Source organism: Sinocyclocheilus grahami, unplaced genomic scaffold (genome assembly GCF_001515645.1).
Source record: "Sinocyclocheilus grahami isolate Dianchi unplaced genomic scaffold, SAMN03320097.WGS_v1.1 scaffold70.1, whole genome shotgun sequence".
Classification (NCBI taxonomy): Eukaryota; Metazoa; Chordata; class Actinopteri; order Cypriniformes; family Cyprinidae; genus Sinocyclocheilus; species Sinocyclocheilus grahami.
The window spans coordinates 1,349,349-1,360,781 of NW_015505249.1; the positions used below are offsets into that span (position 1 = coordinate 1,349,349).

Genomic DNA, 11,433 nt, shown 5'->3' on the forward strand with positions numbered 1-11,433 from the left:
AATATTTTTAAATGTCTGTATTTCATTGGAAAAAATATCTATCTATCTAAAAACAATATATTATTTCTAAAGGTTTGCTTTTCATCAGATTAACTTCCATTGTTTCACTTTCTGTTTCACGTCACATTGCAGAAGTTAAAGGCATTGCAAATGCAGTTTCATGATGTCTTTAACTCAGTTTAGTTTATTTTACACAACCACTGATGACAAACTATAAAACCTATCAAATGTCCATGTTGTGATGATTTTCCCACACTAACATGGTCATGCTCTGCGGTAGGGAAAGAGGTCCATCTGTTGAATGCGGCTGATGTTGATGTTGTGGTTTAGTAGGCAGGTTTGTAGAGCAGGTGTCCACTGAAGAGTCTGCGCTTGAGCTCCTTCCACAGCAGGCTGCGCTCCCTCTGCGAACCCTTCATGAAGCCGCGGTTCTCCTGCGCTCGGCGCGATAGGTACGGGATGACCTCGTTAACCGGGCCGTACGGCACATACTTGTACACCGGGAATCCCGCCTGACCTGCTCACAAAAGCACAAGCATGTCAACACCAGCATCAGAATCAAGACATTGCTCCCTCCCACGCTGCTCTTCTCTCCACTCACCCAACGGGAAGCTGATCTGATCACACATCCCCAGCAGCTGTCCAAAGCAAACCTTATTCTCAGTGGGAGAGAGACTCGTCTCGTTCATTCTGTGCAGAAAAACACACGTTAGCGATAATCGATCTCTGATCACGCCGAATGCATTTTGGCTCTGGACTCACTTTTCCAGTGTGAATTTGACCGTGTCCTCATTGTGAGACGCCACCATGACGTTTGCCATCCTGTTGTGGTTGATCTCCTCCAGAATGTACTCCAGACACCTTACAGACAGAGATCAGGGTTCGTGAAAGCTTCTAGGAATCGATCAGTGACAGATGAATAAAAAGAAGTAATCCTAAAGTATGTGCGTCTGTTTGTAGCAACGACTGTTTGTCGAAACATTCCCCTCACAGTGTGCGTGCAAATATTTACAGTGTTATTATGACGCATGTTAGTAACGTGATATTGATGGACAAAACATGCCTGGCACAGGCAAACAGGTGTGTTTGGTCACGAATACAGTATTCATCTGAGACAAGAGAGAGAAACTAAATTATATGTTACATTGTGTGGGGCAAATGTGCAGGATAGACACAGATGATTATATAATTCATCATGCAGAATGCCAACGGGCAGGGTTCAATCTCGGGTCATGAGAATTTACAGGTTTAAAAAAAGAAAAAAAAAAGAAAAAAAGTTTGCTTTTCACCAGATAATGGAATAACAAAAACAAATAAAATGTATATATTTCAACAATTAATATAATTTAAAATTAGATTTCCATTGTATAATGGGTTACGGGAAATAAAATAAAGTAAAATGTTTGCTCTTCAGTAGAATAAAAAAAAAGATGTATATATATATATATATATATATATATATATATATATATATATAGAGTGGGGAGAGAGAATATACACACCCCCATATATTTTTCTTATATATATTAGTGCTGTCAAACGATTAATCGTGATTAATCGCATCCAAAATAAACGTTTGTTTACAGATTATATGCGTGTGTACTGTGTATATTTATTATGTATATATAAATACACACACATACAGCATGTTTTGAAAATATTTATATGTATATACATTTATATTATTATATAAATATATTTAATACATAAACGTAACCTATTTTCATAAATATATGCATGCATGTGTGTGTATTTATATATACATAAATATACGTAGTACACATATAATGTAAACAAAATTTTATTTTGGATAAAAAGTTTTGTATTTTATCGATTGGATGCGATTAAACATTTGACAGCACTAATATATATATACTAGCTTTTCATTGTATAATGGGTTATGGGGAAAAATTAAATAAAATTTAAATTAACAGTTAAATAATTTATATATTTTTAAATGTTTATTTGTCATTGGATAATGGGTTATGCAGAACTAATGTTTTTTCTGTTTTTGTTTTTTTAAAAAGCATATTTAAACCAATAATATATTCTCAAATATTTGCTTTTCTTTAGAAAATGGATTATTTGGAACTAAATAAAATAATAAAATTAAACAATTAATACAATTCCAAATTGTAGCTTTTCATTGTATAATTGGTTATGGGGAATAAAATAAAAAGTTTATTATTTTATTTAACAATTCATATATTTGTAAATATTTGCATCAATAATGGGTTATGTGGAATAACGTAAAAAAAAAAATATATATATTAATTTAATACGATAATAGATCATGTGGAATTAAATAAAATACATATTTAAACAATATTACTAAATGTTTGCTTTTCATCAGATAATGGGTTATGTGGAATAAAATTGAATAAATTAAATATATCTTTAAACAATTAATATATTTTTAAATATGTTTTTAATTGCATAATGGGTTATATGGAATAATTTTTTTTAATATTCTCTTTTCGTCAGATAATGGGCTATATGAAATAAAATTTAAATATTCATAAGATAATGGGTTATGTGGAGTAAAACTGAATTTTAAAAAAGTAAATATATTTTTAAACAATATATTTTCAAATATTTTCTTCCCATCGGGAAATGGGTTATTGGAACGAATATATTTTAAATATTATTTTATCATATAATAGGTTATATAGAATAACAAAATATTTAAACAATATTTCAAAAACATATCAGCAAGAATTAACAGCAATGAATGCACAGCAGTCAAATTATGAAAATGCTGACTATAAATAATAGTGCGGTTCGAGTTTTCCTTCATTTGTAGGATGTGTTTTCATTGCACGGCACGTACTTGTGGTACATCCTGTTGGTGGTCTCATAGTCGGGGTTGATGGGATCTTCATATCCGATCTCTGCCGCGCGAGATCTCTCCTGACACATGTACGCTCCTCTGACCAGTTTCGCACCGAAGTACCAGCCCTCCCGCCGCGACAGCTCCACATCCACCGACACGTTATCATACGCCTCCTACACACACAGTGCTTGTCATGAGACTCACACACACACAGACTAACTAAATAAGTGCCATAAAACCATTAGAGAGAGATGCACAGAAGGTCTTATGCAAGTGCATCTCAATAAATTAGAATGTCGTGGAAAAGTTCATTTATTTCAGTAATTCAACTCAAATTGTGAAACTCGTGTATTAAATAAATTCAATGCACACAGAATGTAGTAGTTTAAGTCTTTGGTTCTTTTAATTGGGATGATTTTGGCTCACATTTCACAAAAACCCACCAATTCACTATCTCAACAAATTAGAATACTTCATAAGACCAATAAAAGAAACATTTTTAGTGAATTGTTGGCCTTCTGGAAAGTATGTTCATTTACTGCACATGTACTCAATACTTGGTTGGGCCTCCTTTTGCATGAAGTCCTGCTGGAAAATGAAATCAGCATCTTCATAAAGCTTATCAGCAGAAGGAAGCATGAAGTGCTCTAAAATGTCCTGGTAGATGGCTGCGTTGACTGTGGACTTCAGAAAACACAGTGGAACCAAAGACTTAAACTACTTCAGTCTGTGTGCATTGAATTTATTTAATACACGAGTTTCACAATTTGAGTTGAATTACTGAAATAAATGAACTTTTCCACGACATTCTAATTTATTGAGATGCACCTGTAGTGCTTTTACAGCATTGTCATCATGATTCATTCTGTGACAAAAACAAAATTATAAATCCAAATTGCAAATTATGAACGACCAAAATGGTTGCATTTTAATTTGGGTCCGTTCCTCATTTCAATTTTAAGTACTGAAAATTTTCATTGGAATGTCATTTTTGGAGCAGCATGAATATTCTGTTGTACAAATAAATAATTACATTTATTGTAGTTTTTCCTTTTTATTTAGATTTTTTAAAAATATATACACACATTAATTCTAAAAATGTACAACATACATATTAGAATTTAATATCAATTAGAATGAGAATGTCACTAACGTTAAATGTTAACAAATTACATATATTCTAAATCATTTTTATTTTGCGTTTTCAGTTATTTCATTAAAATTATTTTAATTATATATAATAACTGTACATATATACATATTTATTTGTAATTACTAAATTCTTATGAAAATCATTACAGTTGCTTTTAGCACTAATATATTACTTGAAATATAAACAATAATTACTTTTTTAATGAACCATTATAACCTTTACTCAGACAAATGTAGTCTATTCCATGGTTACAGAGTTTCAAAACAGATCTTTAAATCAATTTTAGGTATCAAAAGAAGTTGGAATTGGACACACAAGTCAGATGGATGACTTTTTTCAATGCTTTTATGTCATTTTTGGGGCAGCCTGAACATTTTGCCAAACATCTCCTTTTGTGTTGCACAGAAGAAAGGAAATCTTACAGGCCTGACATAACATAAAGATGAGTAAATAATGACAATATGATTTTTGGATTGACTGATCCTTTAGTGATCCATATTATGGCAGGATAAATGAGAAATCTGGGTGTGGAAGCGATGTGAATCAGCAGGTTTTGAGGGTGTGGACGCATGTGTGTGTGTGTGTTTGGCAGGAACTGAACTGTGTGTGTGTGTTTCAGCGACTCACTCTCAGGTAGCACTGGTAGGTGTTGAAGATGTTGGGTTTTTCTCTGTTGAAGATCCTCTGCATCTCCAGAGTGAGCCTGCTGATGGCCGGCTGGAAATACGTCTGCTCTGCGTCCACCATCAGCCTCACGCCGTTCACCACAGCGTGCTGGAACAAACACACATGAGCTTAGACAATGCCTTTCAGCTGTAATAATACACTTCAGAAAACACCGTTACATAACCAGACCGCCTGCAGGACACTTTTACAGCTGGCACGCTCAACAAGACTACTACGACTGGAAACTAAGAGAGCAACAAATCACAATAATACTCTTCATTTCTCACACTGAAAACAGGTGAATAAGCCAGCAAGATAAAGATACATTTCACACACACACACACACACACACACACACACACAGTTCCAATTATTTTAAGATTTTTTAAGGTATTACACTTATGTAAAAATTTAAATATATATATATATACACACACACACACACTTTAATGAATTTAAACAAAATAATTTAGATAAAAAACAAATAAATACATTTATGGTATAGTTCTGGTATATTTTACTTATTTTTAAAAATGTATTACGTATAAATAAATTTAATTTATTATTATTAAAAATAATTTAACAAGTGTAAAAATATATATATATATATATAAAGATAATTCAATAATAATAGTAAAGTTTATTAATCATTTATAAATTATATTAGTTATTAATTATCATAACCAATGATTTAATAAATACTAAAATAATAATTATAATGAATATTATTTTTTTATTTGACATTTTATTACATTAAAATCATTGACTATTTTAAATATACATAATTCAATAATTAAAACACAGATTTTTTAAATTTGATATATTATTGGCCTCTAAAAATCACTGTGATCTTTACAAGTCTATTCCGTGGACTGTTTCAGTTTCAAGAATTCACATGCTTTAGATAAATGACCTCAGCATTTGCAGAGATAAAAACTCTTTCATTTAGACCTTCAAATGTACAATTGATCTACCATCTTCAGTCTGTCTTTATGGAGATAAAGACCATAACTTGTTTGTATTCAGTTAACTGTAGCTTCCTTGCATTTGACATTGTATTTTTAAAACCATTTCTCTCTATAGTGTGTTTTTCATACTCGTCAGTGTTTTGTGTGTTTATCTCACAGAAGATAAGAAGTCAGTCTTGTGACGCTGAGAACAGGCATTTTAAAAACCTCCTGAGCAAGGAGAAGTTAAAACAAACTGACGGTGTGCTGTTTTATTGTGACTTTGTTTTATCGTCCACCTGATTACATTCCTGTGTTATTCAATGCTTAAACTGGGCGATCAAAGAGAAACGTCACACAGCAGTCGAGGTTAAAAAGTACTGAGCAATACTTTTCCACCAGAACTGCTTCTAACGAGAGTTTATCTACCAGCGTCTCCTTGGTCAAGTGCAGATGTGCAAACACAAACGAGATGGTTGTGCGATTGTCTAGTTTTCAAATGCTTAAATGTAGTTCAAATATTTTGAATTTAGTGTCATTTATTGTACTTACCATGACTCTCTTTCTCAGCCTCAGAAACACAGGAGCTGAAAAGCAAGGCGAAAAGAATATGATAATGTGGAAAGTTGTGCTTTAATGATGCTAGGTCAAGTTTCTGCAAATGTGTCACTGTTAAACCAGGACATTTTACACCTGAGCTCCTCTCAGCCTTGCTAAAAAAGGTGATAAATTCACTGGGGGCCATTAAATGATGCAACACACACACCGAACACTCTGCCAGAGACACACACACACAACACAATATTCTACACTCGGCCGGGAACCCGTCTGATTCCCAAACGCTTGCAGTCACACACCGTGCGTCACTCACTTTGCAACACGAGTCTCAGTCAACAGACTGAATTAATCTAAAATCAATTTCAGAGCAGTTTCGAAATTTAAAGGAGGATGAAAATTCTTTTTTAGAATTTAAAAAAAGTTTTGCTTCTCTTTGTTGCCAGTCTGGCTGTGAGGGAAATTAAAACAATCCAATGCAAAAAAAACTGAAAGTGGCAACACTCTGATGCAAAAGCTCAAAGTTGAAGCATGTGAATGGTAAATATGTCAAGTATTTGACCCGACCTTCTGTACAAACAAGACATGGTGTTGCAAGCGTTCATACTGCAGCATGCGCTCGTGAACTATTATGAACCATTTCAATGCTGCAAATACTGCTTGCAAAAATGTAGATATTTTTAACGGAGACGAAATCTTTAATGATTTTTATAAAGTAAGCACAAGAATAACTTTTATATTCTTAGTAATATTTCCAGATGAACACTTACTGGACTGAAGCAACTTTACTTGAGTAACTTTTTTTATATGTATTTTATGTAAGAATCTGTTATAAAGATCTCATCTTCCTTTTTTGTCCATATAAATATCAGCATCTGAACCAAATTGCAATTTTGTAATTTTCTTTGCAGTTTGATTAAAATTGAGCCGTTTTTTCTTCCTTGATAATAAGCTCTATTCTTCTATCATACTAAAGCCATAAAAGCCTGATTTATCAAATATAGCACCCAAATAACATATGCAAATGTTTTTGTCTAAAGGTTCAATCATTTTCCTGACTACTATTGCATAGGTCAGGCTTTACGTGGTAAAAACAGCTGACGAAATTCTCATCAAAGTGGAAATATATACCTCAATAAACCACAATACATAAGATAAGTCACATGAATGTCATGCCAGATACCATTTCAATAAGTCACATGATAAAAAAAATAATAATTCATGCATGTAGCACAAGCAGAATAGTACAGATTATACTTACAGATAGAGGTTTGCCTTAACCTTAAAGGGGTCATATGATGTTGCTAAAAATAACATTATTTGGTGTATTTGGTGTAATGAAATGTGTTTATGCGGTTTAAGGTTCAAAAAACACATTATTTTCCACATACTGTACATTATTGTTTCTGCGCTATGCCCCACCTTTCTGAAACGCATCGATTTTTACAAAGCTCATCGGTCTGAAAAAGCGAGGTGTGCTCTGATTGGCCAGCTATTCAGTGCATTGTGATTGGCCGAATACCTCAAGCGTGTGACGGAAATGTTACGCCCCTCACATACTGTTGATGCCCTGTCAGGTCGGAGCGATGATTCATCATTCGAAACATGAAAACCCATTATAAACGAGGCATTCGTTGCATCCAGTGGGGACATAATTATGGATTATAATGACTTATACTGTCTTTTTACGCGTTGCGTTGCATCGTGCCGCGTAAACATAAAACCATGTCTGCATTTGTGATCGGAGAAATGACAAACAACAAGTGCTACTACTCTACACTGCCCAAAACTCATGTTTGAATCATCAGTGGCAAATTCTTTAGCGTAAACATAAAACCATGTCTGCATTTGTGATCGGAGAAATGACAAACAACAAGCCCTACTCTACACTGCCCAAAAAACTTGCTTTAAATATATAAAATATAAAAACTCTTTAAATATAAAAAAACGTACTTGCAGTCTGTGAGTCAGAACAGCCGGCATTGTAGTCTGCTCTACCAGGATCAGTAAACAGTTCTTCATAAAATGTGCTGCACACATCTCAATATTTGGGTTGAAGTGTTCTGAAACAGTGTTGTAAATACAATTTAACCACTGATTTCTAGTCGTGTCCATTTATGAAAGACCAAACAAAGTAGTTTCGCTTTCACAACGAAACAGCGTCACACACAGCGGCCTACAGTGAGCAGAGGCGGTGGGCTTGAGAACGGCGCAGCCGGCGATTTCGACGAAGGAGCTGGACTCCGCTTCGTCCACGGTGAAAGCCAATTTAAATCACATCATATGACCCCTTTAAAGATGAAAATGACTAGCCTAAAGCAATCTACTTTTATTGCCTTGAAGCTGATTGCATGTTGTAACTGTTTTTATTGAAGTATTGTTTCATGTTTGTTTCGGAAACCACAGGCTGTAAAATGTTCTCAGCAGCCCAATGATTTATTACAGAGAATAATATCTGTCTTGTTTTTGAATATGTTATCATTGTAATGCAAGGTGTAATTCCCTGAGAGAATATTCTAACTGCATACTAGGTCTAATCTTCCCCAAAACACCTTACATAACATTTGCAGCATGTGTGTGTGTGTGTGTGTGTGTCTGTGTGTGTGTGCGTGTTGTTACTCAGCAAACTGGCTTTTTTTCCTTGAACAAGATGAAAGCACATTCCCACGGGGAGTGGGATGAAACAAGCTTCCCTTTTGTGCTTTTATAACCTTCCTAAAAGAAATGCATTGAACTAGCAGCTCAAAAAGTATTCCTAAATAAAGAATTAACCTCAGTGCTTTTCATAATTCTGGCTATCTGCGCCACACCTTCAAATGTCAACTGCTCGTGACAGGCTTTGAGTTACTCAACATGCTGGCCTGGATTTCCTAGTTCAGCCTCATGTGACTGCATTCTGTGAGGGAGGAGGATAAAACACCTCCCTTTTTTAGCCAATCAGGTGGTGGGCCTTGGCCGAAACTGACCAATGGGGAAGAAGGTAATGGGAGACTGTTTCCACTAGTGCAGCCAAGAGTGTAGCAAGGATTCAGTGGCACTGACGAGTCAAAACTCTGGCTGCAATTCAATGTCATGCATCTTTTGTTCTCTGTGTAGGACGGAGGAAAGGAAAACAAGGTCTTGGGTTCATACTCACTCCATCTCCTTCTTCTCAGCCTCTTCTTGAGTCAGGTCCTCCTCCACGCTGTAGTCCAGAACCGAACCCACGCCAAACGCCTGGTTCTTCTCGATCAGAGGTTTGATGGTGTTCTGGTCCTCGCCTGCCACAAACTGGCCGTAGAAGGTCATTTTCATCAGTTTCTCGAAGAGCTGTTGACCAAAAACCTTCTTGCTGAGGTCCATCAACTGTGGAAGGAAAATTGAGGAATATAATGTAAATTAAACAATGCTACAAACAAATTGCCTAGTGTCTGAAAACAAACAAACATGTTTAATATAACTGTATAATATAATTGTGAATATATTTTTATTTGAAATAAAACTTACATGATAAGATATATATTTTTATAGTAAGGTATAAGGTTATATTTTATAAGGTTTTTTTTCAGCTAGTATGATGTAGCCTACTTAAACAAAACTGAAATAAAAATTTATAAAAAATAGATAGACATATAAAAAAATTTTTTTAAAAAAGACTAAAAATGACAAAAACTAAATTGCTAAAACTAAAATTAGAATGAAAATGAAAAAAGACACGCACACATATATACATATATATATATATATATATATATATATATATAGAGAATAGGTGTATATATCATATAAACATTATACTAAATATATATAGATAAACGTAGACATAAATGGATAGACGTATACAGCTGAGGTCAAAAGTTTACATCAGAATCTGCTAAATGTTAATTATTTTACCAAAATAAGAGGGATCAGACAAAATGCATGTTATTGTTTATTTAGTACTGACCTGAATAAGATATTTCACATAAAATATGTTCCCATTTAGCCCACAAGAGAAAATAATAGTTGAATTTATAAAAATGACCCCATTGATTCTTAATACTGTGTTGTTACCTGACTGATCCACAGCTGTGTTTTTTAGTTTAGTGCTAGTTGTTCACGAGTCCCTTGTTTGTCCTGAACAGTTAAACTGCCTGCTGTTCTTCAGAAAAATCCTTCAGGTCCCACTAATTCTCTGGTTTTCCAGCATTTTTGTGTATTTGAACCCTTTCCAACAATGACTGCATGATTTTGAGATCCATCTTTTTTCACTGAGGTCAACTGAGGGACTCATACTATGCAATTATTACAGAAGGTTTAAATGCTCACTGATGCTTCAGAAGAAAAAAAACATGCATTAAGAGCCGGGGGTGAAAACTTTTTGAATTTGAAGATCAGGGTAAATTTGAGTAAAATATGTGACTATCATATATATTAAATTTCTCTATATATATTATCAAATACATTATATGAATAGATGAATAATAGACAGATATCGATAGATAATATTTATTTGTAAAAAAAAATAAAATAATAATAATAGTAAGAACTGAATGAATAAAAGTAACCAAATTATTTTAATGTGTGCATTCAAATAACACCAAAAAAAAGTTACATTTAAGAAAATAAATAAATAAATAAAAAGTAACATTCACTGCAACTAATGTAACAGAGTTCGCTACTTTTTCAAAAAGTCGAAAGTAACTCGCCTCTTTATTTTTATCAACCAGGAAGTCAAAGGTGCAGAGTTTGAAGACCAGCAGACTCCTGAGGAGCTCCAGCGTGTCTTTGCTCTTGTAGGCTTCTTGTGTGTTGTCGAAGTCGATGGAGATCCTCTGGCGCTCCGTGTGCGCTTTGCGGCTGATGAGATCCACCTCGCAGGGCTTCTCCACTACAGCGCAGGACGGATCCAGCGGCGCGTCGTCGCTCTTCAGCTCTTTGTGCTGCGTGGATGCTGCTGCGGTGGAGCGAAGCCTCGCGCCAAACAAGTGAGCCGGCTTTACTCTGGCCACAGCGGGTATTACTTTACAGTAAGACATGTTTATGAAGTTAGGTAGACGTGATAAAGGAAATATACCAGTGCTTCTTGTAGCGATGGAGATTTCTAGATGAATGAGGTGGCAACACCCCAGACTGGAGGGTCATTCAAGCGCGCTTAAAATATGCTAATGTATGGCAGCACTCTGAGTTGTGATTGGCTCACGATCTGTGACGCACCGCACTGGCCCATTGCGTCACTGCATATACTAAAGTTACTTGTACTAAACACCTGATATATAAAGATTTTTCTTTACTTTGGGAAAATGTTTTGTTTGGATTTG

General features: G+C 34.6%; 1 protein-coding gene across 1 annotated transcript; it reads right to left on the bottom strand.

Moving 5' to 3' along the window:
* Nucleotides 1–11,270, bottom strand: prodha (proline dehydrogenase (oxidase) 1a). The gene is made up of 8 exons (XM_016272455.1): nt 10,822–11,270; nt 9,291–9,499; nt 6,146–6,186; nt 4,614–4,780; nt 2,831–3,006; nt 763–861; nt 602–690; nt 1–517 (listed from the first exon to the last, which is right to left on the bottom strand). The coding sequence occupies exons 1-8, from the start codon at nt 11,149–11,151 to the stop codon at nt 327–329; spliced, it is 1,302 nt and encodes a 433-aa protein (XP_016127941.1). The 5' UTR covers nt 11,152–11,270; the 3' UTR covers nt 1–326.
* Nucleotides 11,271–11,433: the final 163 nt, after the last annotated feature.